Raw genomic sequence first — 20411 nt, forward strand, 5'->3', positions numbered from 1 at the left:
GATCCGCAAACGCGCCGCGTTACCCGGGGTCCGCGTCTGTAGTCCAGGCGCCGTCAACCTGCAGCAAAGCTTTCCCGGGCGGGAGGGGAGGCCTGGGGGCGGGGGTCGCACAAACAGCCCCCTGCCGCACCCCTGAGTGTTTGCAGTTCCGGGCCGGGTCGGCTTTAACTCCGCTTCTCTGGAAGTTGGTGGCAGGAGCCCAGGGACCCCTCCCTCCTGTTCAGGCACCCGGGGAGGGCGTTCAGTCTTCAGCCGCGGGCCCACCGAGAGGACACGGCTGCTCGATCAGGAAAACCAGCCAGCCTTCATTTATTCATTGTTTCCTTCCGCAAACATCTGCTGGACCCCTGGAAAACCCACAACACGTGGGGGTGGGACCTGGGCCAGGACGCGGCCTCCACCTTGCAGGGTCGGGTGGAATGATGGAGCCCCTCCTGCCAGTCAGACCCCCAGGAGTGGGGACCCAGCCCGGATAGCGGAACAGACCGGCTGCGGCTCTCAGGGAGCCTGGTCGTGACAATCCCTGGGAACCGAATCAAGGGCTCTGGGGCAAAGCAACCTTCCCGGGAGCCCTGACCCGGGGCTGGCGGCCGACAGCCTTGGCGGGCAGGTCACACTGTGTGTCTTGAGCTGAGTGGCGACATGCTGTGTGCACTATGAAAACTCAGCAAGCTGACCACCTACGATTTGTGCATTTTCTTCACGTGTGTTACGTTCCGTTAACGGTTTGCCTAAAATCATTCTCTTCTGGGGGCGAAGAAACAGGGAGGTATTAGTCGCAGAGAGCAGAGGTGGGTTTTGCAGGACGATGCGTCCTGGAACCCCACCCTCCAGCCTGGCACCTGTTGACGATTCTTCGATTATTCTGTGTGCGCCTAAAACTCCTGCTGAGTGTTTGCATCACAAACGAGGACAATAACGATGATGGGAGGAATGAATGAAGAGGGTAAGACAAAACATCTTTAATTTCTTTCCACAAAAAAAGAAATATGGGGAAAGAGTAGAGGTTTGGGATTGGCAGGGGGGCAGGGGGCCTGGCGAGTGGTGAGTGTGAACACAGACCATGCCTCTTATTTAGCTGTGGACGTGAGAACACAGTGAGCTCTGTGCCCAGGATGGAGAGTGTGAACATTCTAGTTCTACACACGTGTGTGTGCGTCTGTGTGTGTGCTTAAAAACACATGGTTTAGCTGTGAAAAGCCAAGTGGCAAACACAAGGGTCGCTGGGCAAGGAAAGGCCGCTGTAGCCACTGTTGGCTCAGGGCTCCCAGCCAAATGGAACGGTCTCTGGGCCACCGTCTGCCCATCTCCCTGAGAGCTGACGGTGTCAGATCCCGTCGCCCCGTGGCAGAGTGCCCCAAAACTTTCAGGCCCGTGAAGCGACACGCACTTGGTATCTCCTTCTGAGAGCCAAGGCTTCGAGAGTGGTTTCGCGGGCGGTTCTGGTTCAGGATCTCTTGTGAGTTTGCAGTCAGCTGGGGCTGCGTCATCTGCAGGCTCGACTGGGGCTGGAGGGGCTACTTCTGGGATCACACTGCACGCGGCTGTGGACGCGGCTGTGGACGTGGCTGTGGGTGGGACCTCACCACAGGGCTGCTTGCAGGTGTTCAAACACGGTGCCAGCTTCCCCAGAGAAAGCGATCCCAGGGAGAGCCCCAGTGCTCCTGATGATCTGACCCCAGGAGTCACACATGACCAGCACTGTTGTTTGTTTTTTTTTTTTTTAAGTTTATTTATTTATTTTGAGAGAGAGAGAGAGAAAGAGCAGGAGCCAGGGGAGGAACAGAGAGAGAGGAGAGAGAGAATCCCAACCAGCTGTCAGCACAGAGCCAGACACGGGGCCTGATCTCACCACCCTGGGATCATGACCTGAGCCCAAATCAAGAATCGGTTGCTTGACCGACTGCGCCATCCAGGTGCCCCCGGCACATTCTATTCATTAGAAACTAGTGGCTAAGTTCAGCCCACGCTCAAGGGGAGAAGTATGAGGTATAAAGCTGCCCTTCTCAGAGACGGATAGCAAGGAACGTGCTGACATGTTTTAAAGCCACCACCAGTCCCTTCCAGGGAAGGCATGGGCAAGGCGGTCGCCAGGGGACCAGTAGTGGGTCCCCAGGTCAGCCACACTTCTGCCTGACTTGGCCACATATTGGGGGTTCCAAAGACTCCCCTTCCTCAGACGAGATAATTTGCTAGAGCAGCTCACGCAGAACTCAGGAAAGCACTTTACCTACTATGCTTTATTGTAAAGGGTATATGACAAAGGACGCAAATGAACACCCAGATGACGAGGTCCAGAAGGGTCCCAAGTGCAAAAGCTTCTGTCCCACGGAGTTGGAGTGTGCCACCCCTGTGCTTAGAGTTTTTAGGGAGTATCCAGCGTGTTAACACAACCGATTAAACCACTGACCGTTGGTGATTAATCTCTGGGCCTTCACCTCTCTCTGAGGTGGGGGGTGGCTGAAAGTCCCCACTCTCTGATCACTGGTTGCTTCTGGTGACCAGCCCGCATCCCCCAACAGTCCACTCGCTGGCACAATCTCAGGTGTGGCTGGAAGGGGCTTGTTATGAATAACAAAAAGTGCTCCTCTCAGCCCCATACGTGAGGAAATTCCCAGGGTTTTAGGAGCTCTTGTGTCAGAAATCTGGGAGAAAAAAAGACAAATACATATTTCCTGTTACCCCAGAGGGGAACTAGGAGCCTTATCAGCCACAATTACACCGAGTCGGGTCAGATAGGAGTCTGGGCCACTCACCTGCCCCTCTGCCCCCAGACGAAGAAGATGGAACGATGCTGGGGGACAATGTGTTTCTGAGGAAAGAGAGTGCTCAGACTGTGCCCCGAGGTCTGCGGCCCCAGCGTGGATGGCGGCCATCACCGTCAGGTGCACAGCTGTCACCCTGGGGTCTCTGCCACCGTCAGTGGCCCTGGTGATCCTCGGTGCCACCAGCTCCCAGATGTGGGCAGGGCACATCTCCTAGGAGCTTCCTGATCCAGCACCCGAGGGAGGCGCTGCGTGTGTGGAAATGGCATTACGCTACCCTGACGCCTGAACGAAGGTCTGCTGAATACGGAATCGTAGGTGAGAAAGCATCTTCCTACACAAGTGCCGAGGCCTGTTCCATTGTTCTGTTGCTTCCGGCGTTGCTGTTGCGAAGTCAAAGCCTCTCTGACGCCTCCTCGCTTGCACACGACCCGGTATTCTCTCTCCAGGAGCCCGTAGAATCTTCCTTTCCCGGGCGGTGGAATCCCGCGATGAAGTGCCTCTCGCGGGCCTGCTTCCCCCCGCGGGGCTGGGCCCACACTGCCCCTCCCAGCGCAGAAGTGCATGTTTTCTGTCTGGGACAATTTCCTCTTCCTGGAGCACCTGCCACTTACAGCTCGGACTTCCGGGTGGGGGTGCCGATCACCTTGTACATTGTCTGTACTTTCCTCTTTGCAGCTCGTTTCTGCTCTGCTTCCAGAGAGAGATCTCTCCCTTGACATCCCAATCTTGCGTGAAGTTCTTTGTTTCCGCTGGCGTAGTTATGATTTCCTAGGGCTGCTGTTCTCTGAATGTTCCTTTTTTGCAAGTTTATTTCTTTATTTTGAAGGTGGGGGAGGGGCAGAGAGAGAGAGAGGGAGAGAGAGAATACCAATCAGCTGTCTGTCGACGTGGGGCTCGAACTCACCAACCATGAGATCATGACCTGAGCCAAAATCAAATTGGACCCTTAACCGACTGAGCCCCCCAGGCGCCCCTCTCAGTGTTCTTTTAACAGAGTTTTATTATTCTTTAGTAAATAGAGGGCCAGAATCCCTAAGGGTCTTGCTGGTTTCATTTAATTGTTTACCATTCTCTCCTCCCTTCCAAGTCTCTTGTTTCATCCACTCAGCCTTATTTCTTTTTGTTCGTCTTGGTCTCAGCCATGTTAGAGGCCTTCCGAATGTCTGGGGGCCCTGGGTGTCTGTGATTAAGCAGTGAGGCCTCTGGCTGTGACAGGAGATTTACAGTCGTTGAGCCTGGTAGGGGAGCTTGTGGGCCATTTGTCGCCCCCCCCCCCCCGGGGGACATTGTCCTTTTAGGCCGGTCAGACTCAAGGGAAGAAGCTTCTCGTCTCTTGTCTGGAGCTGAATGAAGAGAAGGGGTGAGTCCCGACATTCACTGTCCTGCCTGTGGTGACCTGGCCACGCGTGTTCCATGTGGAGCCGCTGCCTCGACTGTTTGTGGCTCTCTCGGGTCCGGACACTCTGCTTGCCCCAAGAACAGACCTCCCGACCTCTGCTGGGGTGACGGAGGGGCCGCACCTACTCCTCCGCCAGCTGGCCCCCTCCCCTCCACTGAGGTAGGGTCCCCAGCAGGCACATCTGCCGAGGCCTCAGAACCACCCAACGCTGGCCTGGGGATCTTCTGAACACCGCGGCATGGGAGTTGGCTTGCAGACATCTTGGGAGACCCCCGGCCTGCCCACCCCGGCCCTGAACTTGCCCAACCTGGTCGTCTGCACCCGCTGTGGAAGCATCCAGAATGCCTGCACCTCAGCCACAAGGAAGACCCCTTCCAGGGTTGCCTGTCCCTGGCTCGTGGTCTGCGGGCCACTGGGAGACGCGGGTGCTGCAAATAGGGTACAGAGTCTGACACGGGGACCTACCTGGGGAGGTGGCGTGGGTCAACAGTGAGTGTTGAGATGTGTCCTCTGGGAAGGTTGGCAGCAGATGCGGCTGCAGGCTGAATTAGCAGCTGTGATCACCTGCCTGCAGCCTGGGGGAGGCCAGAGGGTCTGTCGGTGGGGTCTTGTCTTTGCTCCTGGGCTGGCTTCCCCATTTCGCTGTGGTGGGTTTCGCGTGCACTTGAGTAGAGATCAGTAAAATGGCCCCATGTGCCCCCCACCCGATCCCCTCCTCTGACGGGGCTTCCGGAAGGTTTCTCTGGGTGGAGAAAGGAAGGGAGGGGGCAGAGGCAGTGGGGGTGGGGGGCTATCGTCGGAGGCACGAGTAGTGCTGGCCAGTGGTGATGGGAGAGAAGGGGACAGGTCTGTAGGGTGTTTGGGGCCCAACCAGAAAGCCTGGGGATGTAGGGTGGGACGGTGGAGGTGCCAGCCAGGGCCAGATGTCCCCGCATGGAGGTGTGCCACCCTGCCCTCCCAAGCGCCCGTGTAGCTGTGGCAGCGCCACTCCCAGGCTGCCTCTCACCTCTGTGTAAGGTCGGTGCCCATTGGCAGCGTGAGGGCTCTTCAGGGAACAGGGAGCCAAAGCCCCAGCTCTGCAGTGGGAAACACCACTCTGAACCGTGGGATGGCAAGGCAGTGCTCGCTCACTCATTCCTTCGCTTGTCCACCCTTTCCCTCCTGCACAGGCTTTGTGGAGACTGGCAGGCCTGGGCTCCGGCCGGGGGGCGGGCGATCCCCGCCCATGGGCTCCCAGTCCTAAGCACGCGTGCCCGGCACGAAGTGGGTGCCTTTCAAGACTCGGACTTTCATAGTTATTTAAAAACAGTCTGAATGATGGAACACTTTACAAAAGAAAAGTCACCTATAATCCCTGCTCTAACAGCCTGTCTTCACCGTTCAGTGTTTTCTTCTGGTGTTTCTTTCTCTCTGCGCATGTACACACACCCATACACACCCATACGTGTGCACATATTCACACACTCGCGTATGTACGTGTATGCATACACATACACATATTCTCCTTTTGTATGTACCCTCTGCATGTACGTTCTATATACCTTCTTTATATATATATATGTACTCTATATATGTATGTGTGTATACATAGATATTATACATATAAATGTAAATATACAAGTAAGCAAATTTAATTTAAACGAATACTCACCGGTTTACCCACCAGCTTTGTACTTGTCATTTTTATTGTCTGGATGATATCCCAATCTGTGACTATAACGTTATTTCTCAAAATATTCCTTGGATACTGAATGTTTGGTTCATTTTCAAAGTCCTATTCTCTAAATCTGCAGGTGCTTGGCAACCGCCCCCGCACCGGCCCTGGTAGACCTGGGCCTCACCGTGTACAACACAGACCTGCCCCCAGCACACACGGTGTGGGGGCGGCAGGCAGTGAGCAGGTGACTAGACAAAGGACGGTCACAAAGGGAGTGTGCGCTGAGGGAGGGACAGAGCGGTGGCTCTGGGACGGGCGGACAGCTGTCCTCATCACATGGGAACGGGCTTCCGCTGGCGGGGTATTTCTCTCCAGGGGGCTGAGGCGCCTTGGCTGGGCTGCGTGAGCACATCGTGTGGGTTCACCTGTTATCAAGCACCTTGGGGCCAGTGTGCGGGTGGCGGCTGGGGAAACTCTGCACGTCCCTGCGGCCCCTGCGAGAGGCCGCCGAGACGGGCTTTCAGAGTCCCGTAAAATTCGGCGGAACTGCAGCCCTCAAAACTGTGCTCGAAGCACCAGATCGCAGTCGGTGACACAGAGCGCCTGTCCCAGGTGCGCCTATGAGGCATGAGTTCGGTCCAGTTCAGATTACGGGCGGGATCTCCAGTCCTGATTTGCTATCTTGAGTCTCTGGCCAGGAATACTGCCTTTTCCGAGCCCAGCGGGCACGTCCACGGGCAGCAGGCTCTTTACCCACTTGGTGGTAACGTCCGGACCCTGAACCTGCCCGGCCCCCTCAGTCCGCCACACAGGCCCGGGCACGTCAGGGCAGGACAGGCACAGGGCCAGGCACAAATCGAAACTCAGACCCCTTGCTCGTAACTTGTTAATAATTTCAAAACAGTGACAATGAGCCTCCAACCACGCGCTGGCCTGTCCACAAGGCCTTTGCTGCCTCTTTGGGTCAGAAGAGCTGATGTTGATATTCTGGCCTAACTGTGTCCCCGCGTTGGGGAGAAAAAAGTACTTACCCCATTGCTAACAGGGGTAAGGGACTTTTTCCAGGGGACCAGCCCAGCAGGGGGGAGGTCAGGCGCAACTCTGACCACAGCCCCCAAACGTGTGACTTATGGAGGCCAGAGAGCAGACGAGGTGCCTCAGGGCGGATGGAGGAGACACCCCGAGGCACTGGGCCCAGCCTCTGGGCCAGGCCAGGTGATCAGCATGCGACAGTGGCCCCAGCACCAGCACGTGATGGCATCTGGAGACAGGGTCTTACAGAGGCGATTGGGTTAAAATGAAGTCACAAGGGTGGGTCCGACCCCAATGTGACTGGGTCCTTATGAGAAGAGGAGATCAGGACACAGATACACGCAGAGGGAGGGCCTGGTGAGGACTATGGCAGGGCCGGGGTGGGGAGGACAGAGCCAGCCCCGCCCCTGCCTGGTCCTCGGACATGCAGCCTCCAGGACAGAGAATGACAGCTTGCTGCCTGAGCTGCCCGCCTGTCCACCGCGGGAAAGCAGTGTGGCTGGTGTGTGTCTGCCAGACCCGTGATGCTGGCTCATTCCAGCACGAACCGCTCACGTGCTTGGCACACAGACGCTTCAGGGTATTACAAAGGCGGCCGCCGTTCCAGAGCTGGACGAGCCAGACAGACTTCGCCCCCACAGAGAGACAGACAAGAACAAGTAGACACAGGATCGCTGCGGGAATGTCAGCTCTGGGCCGGGCCCACCTGGGAGGCCGCCTTGGTCACTTGTGTTACTGTTTACGGTTCCAGATACCCCCCGGGGAAGGTTCCAGGCGATGGGAACGCAGGCTGGCACCGGGCCAGGAGTGAGAGGCGGAAGACAGGCGCGCAAGCCCCTGCCCGGCCTCCCCCACCCTGCCTGCCCTGGTTGGGGTCCTTCTGCAACGCCCGTCCATGCGCGGCACAGGGCGAGCGAGCCTGGGCCTGCGTGTGGCGCTCCCTCCCAATCCCTGTCTCTGTCTGTCCCCGCCAGGAATGTGACCCACCCTCTGAGCCTGACCGGACCTTCGGCACTACTGTCCCAGGTAGGCCTGCCCCTCCCCCCGGCCAAGGGGCCCTGGAGGTCTCGGGAGTGACAGCCAGACCCCTGAGAGGCCGTGGGCCGTGGGACCCTCCTCCTGCTGTTGTCCCCACCTGGGCTTTCCTGGGCTGGGGACACGTGTCCCAGCTCTGCAGCCCACACGTGGCAAGGCCTGTGGCCACTCCCTCCCTCCCCACCCAGGCGTTCTACCACGGGGTCCCTGCAGGTGGGGGCTCTAGCAGCACTGACATCTGCCAACACCACCCCAACAGCTGTGCCCTACACAGGGTCCTGGGTCCCGGGCCCCCAGCCACGGCCCGTCTTCTGACTGTGGCAGGTGCCGTGAGGAAAGTAAGGCACGGTGCTGTCCGCGTGGCCTGCTGCCCCCCAACCGCCTGACTTCCTGTCTGTCCCTCACACCCTGCCTGCTCCTGTCTCCGCCTCATCCGCCTCATCCTGCTTCATGCTCCACGGTGGTCACCCCACCTGAGGTCACCTGCTTCTGGCATGTGATCTGTCCCTCCCACTGGAATACCCCCTTCAGACCCCCGTGCCAGGACGATGTGCACCGTAGAGATGACCCACAACAGAGCTTTCTCGAGTAAATGTCCGACCGGACGAGGAGGTGGCACTGAAAGGGATGTATCACGATGAGGAAACAGACGTGCCAAGGCCCTGGGGTGAGGATGAGCTGGGCCCTAGGACGGGGGAGGAGGGAGGAGCCCATGGGGGTGCAGCAGAGGTGGGCGGGCCCAGACCTCATGCTTGGACCATACTGGGGGCTCCGGGGAGCACTGGAGTGCTCCCAGCAGAGACAGGAGCACGCTGTCCACTTCTGGGGGCCATTCCCACCTGCGGGCGTCTCCCTTCCAGCCCGCGTGACCGACACTTCAGGCACCAGAAACGCAGGGGCACGGAGCCCCCAAAGCAAACACACCCCGTGAAGAGCACATCGAAACCCCACAGAAGTGGTTTTTATTTCAGTGTGCACGGCGCTCTACGTGTCCACGAAGACGGGCTGTGTCTGCGGGCCCAGTGTGGGCGACACCCGGACCTTTCGGTTTTTCTCGGTCCTAATGTGACCAGCTTCCGGGGATGGGAAGCGTGTCCTGTCGGTCCCTCTCAGGGCGGGTCACCGTGAGCACGAGTGGGAAGTCGCTGGCCTCTGTTGATTCGGAGATGGGAGGGAGGGTCCGCTCTCAGCTGAGGCCGCGTCTACGGGGGCCTCCCCTCCCCCGGTGCTGCCCCGCAGACCCACGCCGTGCCAGATCAGGAGGGGAAGGTGGGCGCCTCAGCCAGCGGGCGGGCCATGCTCTGGATGGCCCACTGCAGGATGCCGTCGAAGGAGTGCTGGAAGACAGGAGAGCAGAGGACTGGGAGACCTGCCTGAGCCCCCAGGGGACAGGTGCACACACCCTGGGTTCCAGCGTCCCCTGGGGTCACGAGCATCCCGCCCCTCCTAGTCACAGGTGGGGAAACTGAGGCCTGAAGCACCACAGGGCACGTCAGGCGAGGGAAGACTCCTCTTTTGGTGCTCTGCCATAGCATCCTGCAAACACGGGCACGGCCGCCACGGCTCTCCTGCCTCCGTCTTCTTCCCGGCTCCGAGGCAAGACCGGTTCTTTCCATCGTGTGCTCCCGCAGGACGGAGGGGGCACGGGGAGACCCAACATTCCAGCATAATGGGGCGACTGCCCCCTTTCTCCAACGGCATCGGGCGACCGCCCCGCCAGAGCCACAGGGCCAACCCTGAAAGACTCCTGCCCTGAGACCCACCCGTGCCCAGCCCACCACACCGGGCAGGGCCCCACAGCCCCAGGAGGCCACGGGCGGGCCACCTGGGTGTGGGAATGGCTGGAGGGGTCTGACCTCCTGTCAAAAGAAGATGGAACCCCAAAAAGGCCCATTTTCTTCACAGCGACTATAGCTGTTGATCTTAGGGTGGAGAGGCTGGGGCTGGGAGGGGCCGTGAGAGGTCCACCGGAGGCAGAGGTTCCGGGGCGCCCCCCCCCACCCCCAGGGGGAGTCATGGCATCAGAGTCAGGCTTCCGCGGTGCTGGTGCTGAGGTCCTGCAGCCACTGCCCCCCCCACCCCGGATCCGGGAACTCTGGACCAGGCTAGAAGCAGAAAGGGCTCAGGGGCTCCTTTCAGCTCCTTTGTGCGCTAGGGGCTTCCGCATGTGCTGGGGGGCCAGAGCCGTGCCCGAAGCAGCCTGGGCCTGTGGTGCTCAGTGCACCCAGCAGGGTCTCCCAGGCCCTCCTCTGGCTCCGGCTGCTTGGGGCTGGCGGGGGGGGGGGGGGGGGGGGGGGGGGGGGGGGGGGGGGGGGAGGAGAAGGAGGAGCCCCAGCCAGGTGACACATTACCTCGCTTAGGAGGGATTCCAGGTCGTCCCTGTGCACACCCGGATCGTGACCAGCAGAACCGTCCCCTGCCTGCAGCCCAGGAAAGGGAGGTCAGCCCAACTCCCGCACCCCTGCCGGGCACAGCTGGAACAAAGCGGGACACCGTGCAGAGGCAACAAGGGTCTAGGGGACAGTGGCTAATGCCAGGACAGAGGGCGTGCTGCCCCGAGCAGGGCCCTGGGAACTGAATTCTAACACCCAGCTCCTGCCAGGGTCGTGGGCACGAGCGAGCTTGGGGCTCTGGAAGCTGGCTGCCCAAGGCCCCCAGGCCTGCCTGCCTCCACGTGCTGCATGCAACCTTCTGGGGAAAGCCAGGTGACTCAGAACCAGCTAGAAGGGACCGTCGGGGATGGAGAAACTGAGGCCCAAAGAGGAAAGCGTCTGGTGTGGTGCCAGCCATTCACCCATCCGACTAGCATTGCCAGGGCCAACCGTGCCCCCTCCCACCCAACCCCCCCCAAGGGGCCAGGGCCTAGCGTGCCCCCCCCCTTAAGGGGCCAGAGCCCGGCAGCAGGCTGTCCATGAACAGCCTAGGAGGGAGAGACGACCATGCTAAGTGGACCCACATGAGACTGCCAGGTTCTGGCTCAAAATAGCCAAATCTGAGCTCCTAAACACAGGCCCTTGGAGGAAACATCAGCCCCTGGGGCGTGAAAAGGGACCCAGCTCCAAGGTGGGGGCGGGTGGGGGGGCTGCTGGGGAAAGCGCTGGGGCCACACCCACATTTTCAGGACCGCCCCTGGGAAGGGAGCCAAGGGGCTGGGACTTCTTAGTCTCCAAAATCGTTACATTTTGCATCACAAAGACAAGGGGATCTTCGCTAAATTGAGAAAAGAGCCCAAGAGTCAATGAAGAAGCATCTTCTGGAGGGAGGGACCCTCTCTGGGGCGGGGTGGCACCCGGCAGGGCTGAGCCGTGGGCGTGCACGTAAGCCCCCTCGTGGGCAGAACAGGGGCCTCCGTGCCTGGGCTGGCATCGCACAGGCACAGTGTGTTCGCGGGAGGATGCGGTGCGGCTGGGGAGCATGACGGGGCACCGGTGGGGTAGGACTTGCCACCACCCAGGGCCCTGAGAGGTTCTTGGGGGTGGGGCGGCAGGGACACGGTCAGGCAGGATGAGGTGCGCCACCCCGAGGCTCCCGGGAACACACAGGTTCTGAGGGAGCCCGGGGTGACTGCTGGGTAGGAGCGCAGACGGAGGCCACTTCTCCCCGACGGCTCCCGGCCGCAGGATGGGGCTGGACAGGGCCCCGGGGCAGGGCCACGGGGGGACTGGGGTCACACTGGGGAGTCAAGCGTGCTTGCTCATCCCCGGTGGAGCCTTCTTGCTGTGGCCGCTTCACCCCCCACCCCCCCAGGCGCTGGGAGAAGGAGGCCTTCGGGGGGGGGGGAGCCCTGCGCTGGGAGACCAGAGACCTAGGGGGGCCCTGCGCTGGGAGAAGGGGGCCTAGGGGGGGCCCTGCGCTGGGAGAAGGGGGCCTGGGGGGGCCCTGGCTCGGCCATCACGAAAGAACAGCCATCCCACAGCCGCTGGTTTCCAACAGACGTGATCCGAAGGGAAGCTATTTAAACAACTAAATTGTATGAAACGGTGAACGCAGGGCCACGGGGCGCGGCGCATCCGCGAAGCTGGCACTCGAGTGTCCCTGGAGGTGTGCTCGCCACCTAGACCCCGCGGGGTCCCCGCCTCCCTGGGCAACACTGACCTTGGCGGGCCCGGGCGCGGCTCGGGCGGGGGTCGGGGCGGGCGCGCCCTCCTCGGGGGCCGGGGCGGTGTCTCCGGAGCAGGATCGGCAGCGCGGGACGGCCCTGCGTACAGCGGAGGATGGTGTCGTGGGCTGCCGGTCCCCCGCGGTGTCCCTCCCGGTCCTGCACCCAAGCCGCCGCGCTCACCCGGGCCGCGCTGCGCCCGCGGGGAAGTGGCAGCGCCAGTGGAAGGCGGCGGCGCAGTGCGCGCACCGCAGCGCGTCCGCGCCGTCCCCGCACACGCCGCACCGCGCACCTGCCGGGCCCTGTGGGGGGACAGAGTGGTCACGGTGGGGGGGAGGGGCGCCCGGGGAGGGGCGCCCACGCCCTCTGCCCCGCCCCCGGGAGCCCAGCGACACCCAGCACCTTTGCTCTGCAGTCCCAAGAGACCTTGCGCCGCCTTAGTGGACCCGGACCCCCTTTAGGGCTGGTCAAGGGGACCCCAGAACCGCCTCCCTTATTGTCCTGCCCCTGTGAGGGTGGGCTGGGGTAGGGGTTCTAGGAACCGGGGCGGAATGTATCACCCCTGCTGGAATCCCTCCGGGAGCCTCCCCTCCCTGGTTCTGCTGCACAACCCCTGCCCCCCCCCCCCCCCCGCCCCCGTCTGGCTCCTCCTCCCTCAGCCCTGACCCCAGCCCCCCACCTGACTACTGCCCCCTTTCCCCGCATGTCACTCCTCCTACTTCGGCTCCGTCTGGTTGTCCTGCAGGCCATGAGCTCCCAGAAAACAGCCACCCCCACCTCAGCACCCCCTCACCTGCTGCCCCTCGGGGCCCACACACAGTAGGGGGCGCAGGGCTGAGGGGTTCAGCATCGGCAAGGGGGCTGCAGAAGGGGGGGCCAGCAGGTGCTTGTAGGGGCCGGCAGCGTCCATCCCGGCTGAGGGCTCCCTGGACGGCCCCTTGGCCTCTTCCCCCGTCAGCTTCAGCCCCAGGAGGACCTGGAAGCAGAGAGCCAGTGCTTGGAGAGGCCACGGTGGCCTGTGCCTCACCACCCAGGGAGTCAGCGATCACTGGGACCCGGGAAAGCCCCGGGGGCTGGCGTGGGAACCCCACTTGGGGTTGGAAAGGTTTGGGTGAAGCTCCTGGCTCTGTGTCCTCAGCAAGGTACTTGACCCTTTTGCCATGTACAGACGGGGTGCCCGTGGCCCTCACGGGCTGTCAGGGAGGACTCCGGATCTACCTGGACGTGTGTTGTATCATTCCTGTCTCTGCTGCAACAAAACGCTTAAAACATTTTTAGAGAATGTTATTAGTAGCCAAAGTGCATCCCCTGAGCCGGGCGACAGAGCCAAGGCCCCACATGGGAACATTTCCCAGTGTTAGAAGCCAAGCTGATGAGGCCAGGCCGGGGGGGGGGGGGGGGGGGGGGGGGGGGGGAGTCCCGGTTCCAAGCCTGGGGCCCCACCCATGGGAGTGGCCAGGAAGCCGGGGGTGGGGGGGGGTGGGGGGGGGAGGTGGGAGGGGGGGCTGCGGTGGGCCTGGGCCTGGGCCCGGGCGTACCTGGGTCTCCGCGGGCGGCTCCTGGGGCTGGGGCTCCTCGGCCTGGGGAGGGTCCCGCTGGCCTCCTCCCCTGAGACAACTGTAGCACCTCCAGGTCCCACTGCTCACGTGGTCCACGTGGTCACCAGCCAAAGACATGCAAGGGGGGCAGAGGGGACCGCAGACTCCCAGATACACAGGCGGGGGAGGCCTGAGGTCTCCTCCACATTGCCACTTGCCTTTCGCAGATGGGGAAACTGAGGCCCAGGCTGGACAGTGGGCAGAGCCAGGATGGGAGGACTGCCCCGGCCAGTGAGCAGGAGGGCCGGGAGGCTGGGAAGCTGAGCCCCGGGGGTGGGGGGGGGTGGCCCTCGCCAGTATGGTCAGTGTTCCCTCTGCTGAGCCCCAAGAATCCGGACATCTATTGACCTGCAGAGCCCCGTGCGTGGCTCTCGCTGGCCTTGCCCTCCCGACGGGACCTCTCTGAACGGGGGACCCACCCCCGTTTCCGCAAGGGGGACAGTGCCCAGCAGAAGGGGACACGGTCAAGGGCAGGAAAAAAGAGAAGATGACCGCCCCACCCTTGGAGGCGAATGATGACCTCGGCTGAACGCCCTCATTTAGTGACAAGCATCAGAGACAAGTGGCCTGGTGAAGGCCACTCAGGGAGCAGGGGCAGGGCCAGGGCTCGAAGGTGGGTCACTTCTCCCACGCAGGCTCTTCCCCGCCAGCTGTGGTCACCCGTGGGAGCTGGCAGTAGAGGGCAGGACGCGGTGGGCGGGGGGAAGGGAGCGCCAGGAGGTAGACGCGGGAGGACTCTGGCCCTGCCCAGGACGGGCACCCACTCTGCCCGACTTCAAGTAGGAGCTTGTTTGGAGGAGGGGGGCCGGCTGCTTGTGGGACTTTGGGCTGGGGGTGTGTGGAGAGATGGGACAAGGTGGCCGCTCTTCACTGGGGGGCCTCATTCTGCTTCTCTGCCCTCTGGGCCCCTGCTGGCCAGGCTGGGAGGACCCAGCCTGGGTGACCCGAACAGAGACACTTCCGGGCAGCCCCACACCCAGGTCACTCGGGCAGAAGTGGCCGTGAAGCCAGCTGGGGGCGGAGAGCGGCCTGCCGGGCTCACCTGGGGATCTCCCGGAGCGGCGGGGACAGGCAGGCCAGGTGGAAGGCCCGGGGGCAGCCGTCACAGCAGATGAGCTCCCCGCCGTCCCGGCACACGGCACACTCGTCCTCGTTCTTCTGACACGGGCAAGACACGCGTATCCTCTGGAAGATCCGGGGCGGCGCGGCGCCCTCCCCGAGAACCTCTCGCAACAGCTCCGCCACGGCATCCCCAGGGGCCCCCAAGTCCCCTGCCTGCCCCCAGCCCTCCCCCACGACACTCTCCATCTCGGAGACCCTGGTCCCCTGCGCACACCCCCGGGCCAGGCCATCCCTCTTGGGAGGACGGAGCCTCCAGAAAGCCCCATTTCCCGTGGGTGCCTGTGTCCCCAGCAGCGTCCACACTGCCCACCCCACATGCCCTTCATCACAGCGCAGTGGAGCGATGGCCGGCGGCGTTGCCATCAGCCCCAAGCACCCGCCGTCCCCGCGCCTGGAGCCTGGACGCTGCCTGTGCCCCTGCCTGAATGGCACCACAGGGCCCTCCGGGATGCCTCCTCCAGGCCAGGCCACCCTGCACAGCAATGAGCTCGCTCGCTGTAATCACCCCCTGATCCTGCCAGCCGGGAGCTTGGAGGGGGGCAGGGGGACACGGGTCCTGCTCCCTCCTGGGCGCCCGGGGCCCAACAGCGCCTGGCGGGGGGCCGGAGGCGGTCAGATCTGTGGTGGGTTCTGTGCTGTGCTGGATGCTCAGGTCCCTGGCTCCCAGGAGGGGCCACCTCCCCACCCCCTGGCCTGCTGGGAGACTGTGAGACCGGGGACAAGGGCACCCAGCCCAGACCCGTGGTTTTAAACACCTGGTAGGACTCACTTTCTTTGAGTTATTTGAACACAAGTTGTGTGTTATCAGGAAAACTGTTATTAAACAAGGAAGCTTGACCCTGTGAACAGAAGCTTAAGGCTCTGTCCTTATCACCCAAGGGAGAGCCCTGGACAGGGGCAAAGGGGCAGAGGGACCCCCTGTGGACGGTGGAGATGAGGGAGTTCCACTGTGGCCTGGGCATTACCTGGTGGGCCTGGGGCTCGCTGGGGAGGGCGGGAGGGGCCTGCACCCTGCCCTGTACGCCTGCTCTCGGGTCGCCTCCACCCTGCTAGGGAGAAGGGGGCGGGTCACCAGAGTGCGGAGCACCCTCTGGGCAGGCCCAGCCCCAGCTGAGCTCTGTGTTGGGGGGTGGCTATCAAGGGCAGGGCTTACAGGGGCGGAAGCCTGGGTCCCCTTGGCTCGGACCAGGGTCTTTGGGCCACCGCTACGGGCCTTGTTCTTCCCGGCACTGGGGTCTTCGAACTTGCTGGGAGTATAAAACTCCCCCCCAACCTGGATGCACTTCTTGGAGCCACCTGGGAGGAGAGGCTGGCTGGCCTGGGAGGCCCAGGAGGGTGGGGGGCAGAGTGGGGGGACAGAGAGGTGGGGGGTGGAGTGGGGGGGCACTCTGCAGCTGGCTGCGCCCCAGCCCCAGGCAGCTCTGGGACCAGGGTCCTGGGCACAGCAGGGGTCCTCTGCAGGGGACGAGGGGGTTGCTGCACCCGGCCAAGCGTGTCCACCTGGAACCTCAGAGTGTGGCCTTATTTGGAAGCAGGGTCTTTGGTGACGGGATTAGTTAAGATGGGCTCCCGAGGGACACTGAGTCCAGTGACGGGTGTCCTCAGGAAGAGTAGAGAGGACACAGACAGATACAGGGAGGACACCCTGAGACTTGGGGGCAGCGGCCGCGGCGGTGGGGCCCGTAGCAAGGACTGCTTGCGGGGAGAGGCAGGAAGGACTCTGCCCCGGGGCCTCTGGAGGGAGCACGGCCGCCCACGTCTCCGCTTTGGAACCTCCTGCTGTTTTAAGGGCCCGGTGCGTGGCCACTGGTTATAACTGCCATGGTGAACTACTTCGGGGTCCCCGGGACCCTCCCTGGGGGCTGAGACCAGGGCCCGCATTGGCTCCCGGGGGCCAGCTGGCCCTGGCCGTCCACAGCATCCCCGGCCAGCGTCCAGCAGGAGGGAGGGGAAGGGGGTGGTATGGGGGTGGGGCAGGTGGGGCAGAACTTCCCGGAAGGGGATGAGCCCAAGACCCTGAGGGGCCCCTCCGGGTGGGCAGAGTGACCCGGGAGGTGGCCCTGGACCGCCGACCTCCCAGAAGCCCAGGAGCCCCCACCCTGAGGGACGCCCTCGGTGCCCGTCCCCCCTGCAGAGGTGGCCGCCTGCGCGCCAGCTGCACGTGCACCTGGGGCCTGCGTCCCCCTGGCAGCACCCTGGCCTGGCAGTGCCGTCTACCTGACTCAAACACCTGCTGGATGAGGATGCCCTCCACTGCCCCATGGGCTCCGGGGACGTCCCCAGACGACACGGTCACGGCTCTCTGGACCGAAGTGGATGACATGGTCTGAATTCCTGGGGAAGGGAGCACGGGGCGGGGGGCGGGGGAGGGGGTCATCGATTGGAAAGACGGCCCCTGAGCACCCCCTCCCTGTAGGCCGTGGGGAGAGAGAGGCGCCTGGGCTGCGGAAGCCTTTCCTTCCGTCCAGGGCAGGCCTTGGAGGGGGCCCAGCCCTTCCACGGACAGACAGCCAGCCCATGTGTAAGTGCAGAAACAGGCCATGGGTGTGGGGTGGGGTGAGGCTGTGTGGTGTGTGTGTGCGTGTGGAGTGTGGCGTGCGAGCTGACCGAACACAACAGGCAGGGCCAGACAGGGACCCCCAGGACATGGCCCCGGGCGGTGCTGGGAGGGAGGCCGGGTTCCCAGGGTCTGTCTTCAGGTCAGGTGACTCAGGTCTCCGGGACCCCCCACCCTGGGGCAAGGAGGGGACAGAAACGGGCCAGGCTTCATCCGGCTGAGGGACCAAGAAGGATCCTGCGGAGGAAGCACAGTCTGGGCCGGCCCTGAGGACGGGGACACTGAGACGGGCACACGTGGGGTAACCCGAGGTGCCCCTCTTTCCCCAGTGAGGCTGTGCAGCCAAGGCTGTGGGGTGGCATGCCAGGCCTGCAGGGTCCCAGCTCCCAGGACAGGCCGGCAGAGGGCAGCACCCCACGGGGCCCTTGACTCGGTGACCCCAGCCCAGGAGGTCGGGGAACCTGGCTCACCGTTCCCCAGCAGGGGGCGCTGCGGCTCTGCGTTGCTCTCCAGCTTCCTGGGGTGCTTGGCCTTTGCCTGGGAGCCTGTAGGGGGAGTGTGCAGGGGGAGCCACACCAGCCTGGCCCTCCGCTCCCCACGGAGGTGGGGGGGGGGTGAATGCTGGCGGCCAAGGGCGCATGCATGTGGGCGGGGCCTCCCAACTCCCGTGGTCCCCTTGCTTTACCGGCTCTGGTGTCCCCGTCAGTAAAAGGAAGTGACCCCCACCTGCCTACTTCCCGGGGTCCTGGGACGAGGGCCGGCTAGGCTCACCCACGAAGCACCCACAACGATTCTCCGCAGCCCCGGTGGCTGGCTGGGGCGGCGGGGGGGGGGGGGGGCTCCACGGCAAGACAGGAGGGGGGACGGCCAGTGGTGTGACCCATCAGTACCTCCGACCAGATACCTGGGGTGGAGGTGCCCCTAGGAGACAGTGCCCCGGGTGGGGCGGCCCTGGGCTCCTCCAGGGCCTTCCTCTTGGAGGGGGGTCTGGGCAGCAGCACTGGGGCCTTGGGGCCCGTCGGGGGCTTTCTCCCCTTCCTCGGCTGGCTGAGGTCCACGTCTGCGGGGCGAGCAGGGACCGGGCCTCAAGACCAGAGCCGACGCCCTGGCGAGGTGCCCGAGAGCTCGGCCCTTTGACGCTCAGGAGCCAGGACGGTCCTCGGTGGTGTCGGGGGGCTCCCTGGCCACCCCCCTCCCTTTTACAGTCCGGCTGGGATGACTCCAGCCGCCCCCGGCTCCCGCAGAACCCCAGTTCCTCTCGCAGCACTCCACCCCCCCCACCCCCGACCTTTGGGGAAACACTCTAGGATGGGCTGCAGCCGGGCGTATCTCTCCAGATTGTAGTCCTTAAAGAGAACCCTCCAGAAGTCCAGGATGGCAACTGCGTCTTGGGTCAGGAGCCACGAAAGGAGCGCGTGGAAGGCCTGCGGGCAGCCTTCCTTCTCCTTCAGGCGCAGGGTCTCCTGAAGCAAGAGTGGGGGCTGGGAGGCCCCACCTCCTGCCCCCCCCCACAGCACCCGCCTCCTGACCCCCGCCATTCCACACTCCCCCCTCCTTCTGACTCCCCCTCCTCCCGCCCCCCCTCCTCCACGGCACCCCCACCTCCCGACACCCCTTCTGTCTTTCTGGAGGGCAGAACACCATCCCAGAGGGTGCTGCAGGTGACCTGGGCACCGTGTCCATGCCGTCAGCTTGCAGCGGGCATGAGGCTGCCTGGGGGTGCTGGGGGTGAAGAAGGCCCACCTGGAACTCATGCTAGGGGAGCCCCTAGCTTAGAGGGCAGCTTGAGGAGGGCTGGGCAGGGGCGCTGGGGAGGCACAGGAATTCGCCCTGGAGACCCTGTGCCTTCTCCTCTTCACCAAAACAGCCCGCCCACCCCCCCCTTCCTTCCCCCCCACGGGCGGGGCGGAGTCCGTCTGGAGCTCATCTTGCCAGACATTGGCTAGAGGGCAAGGCTTGGGGAAGGCGAGGGGGACATTGGGGGTCTGTCTGGGCCCACCTGGAACTTGTCCTCGGGGACCACGTCGTGGTCCGCCAGCGCGTGCAGCAGCGGGAAGGCGCTGTCCACAGCCATGGCGATCTCAGTGCGGTACAGCCTCAGGAGGTGACGAAGCACCGTGTCCCCACCTGCCTGGGCCTCACCCGCCGTCGCGGGGTCTGGGGGCGCGGGGCTGGGGGCCCCCTCTCCCCGCCTGGGGTCCCGCGGCCTCGGGGTACCACTGGACTTGTGGGGTGTCTGGGCCATCTCTGCCTTCTGGCCCCCGCGCTGCCCCTGACCTGCCGGGCTCCCGGGCGGGCACCCCTGGTCAGGCACACCTGGGGGGGCACCTCTGTGAGCCAGAGCCCCGTCTCTATTATACTAGGCTCCCCAAGGACAGAGCAAAGGCCGTGTTTCCCTTGAGCCAATCAGGGCGGGAGGGAGGGGCAGGGATGGAAAGTTCCCTGTGACCCAGTAAAGAGAAGGTCCCATCCGCTCCATTCACACCTGCCAGCAGGCTGCTGGCTTCTCTTTCCTCTGTAAAGGAAGCTTCCGGACCGGACCAGGGCCCGACCCCTCCGTGAGAGGGCTGGGAGGGCTGTCAACTCCCCAGCTGTGGTTCTGTTCGAATGGGAGACAGCCAGGACAGGTGCCCTCGGCCTCACCTGGGGCCCCGTGTCTTGGGCACCAGCAGGCACCGTCCAGGTGCTCTGGGGACCGTGGGGCTGATGGGGGCAGCGTCCCAGGTGGGGAGGGGGCATTACCATCCCCACTGCGCCAGCTCAGAGCCCTGGGGCCGGGCTGTAGGGGGGCCAGACGGAAGAGTCCCTGTCTGATGGAGGACCGGGCATATGACGAGTGTCAGTGGGCACAGCAGTGGGCGCCGCCTGGAGGCTGTGTGATGCTGGGCGAGCTGCTTTCCTTCTCTGAGCCTCAGTCCCTCATCTCTAACTTGAGCACATCTCCCACTGGGGGACCCAGCTGCCCCCTCCCCTCCCCTTCCTCCAGGTGTGTTAGAAAAAAGGCAGCTGACCCCGTGGACTGAGGCCAGTGCGCGCCTTGTCCCGCTCGCAGCCCCGGGGGAAGGGAGGGACGCCCCAGGAGCCTTCTAGGGCTGGCGACAGAGGCTGGGGGGGTGGTGTCCCAGAGGGGGTTGCAGCAGAGGG

General features: G+C 63.4%; 1 protein-coding gene and 1 long non-coding RNA gene across 2 annotated transcripts; one reads left to right on the top strand and one right to left on the bottom strand.

Moving 5' to 3' along the window:
• Positions 1-754: 754 nt before the first annotated feature.
• On the top strand, positions 755-4820 carry LOC107180304. Its single transcript, XR_001511080.2, has 3 exons — positions 755-946; positions 2775-3083; positions 4067-4820. It is a non-coding gene; the product is annotated as an uncharacterized LOC107180304 (long non-coding RNA).
• A 4007-nt stretch (positions 4821-8827) lies between these two features.
• Positions 8828-19512, bottom strand: AIRE (autoimmune regulator). The gene is made up of 14 exons (XM_042956592.1): positions 19267-19512; positions 18556-18730; positions 18172-18327; positions 17738-17812; positions 16928-17044; positions 15864-16006; positions 15676-15756; positions 14631-14746; positions 13529-13628; positions 12784-12966; positions 12174-12292; positions 11987-12089; positions 10243-10311; positions 8828-9228 (listed from the first exon to the last, which is right to left on the bottom strand). Exons 1-14 carry the CDS (start codon positions 19510-19512, stop codon positions 9148-9150), a joined length of 1764 nt encoding a protein of 587 aa, XP_042812526.1. The 3' UTR covers positions 8828-9147.
• Between the last annotated feature and the right edge of the window lie 899 nt (positions 19513-20411).

This window comes from Panthera tigris, chromosome C2 (genome assembly GCF_018350195.1).
Source record: "Panthera tigris isolate Pti1 chromosome C2, P.tigris_Pti1_mat1.1, whole genome shotgun sequence".
Taxonomy (NCBI): Eukaryota; Metazoa; Chordata; class Mammalia; order Carnivora; family Felidae; genus Panthera; species Panthera tigris.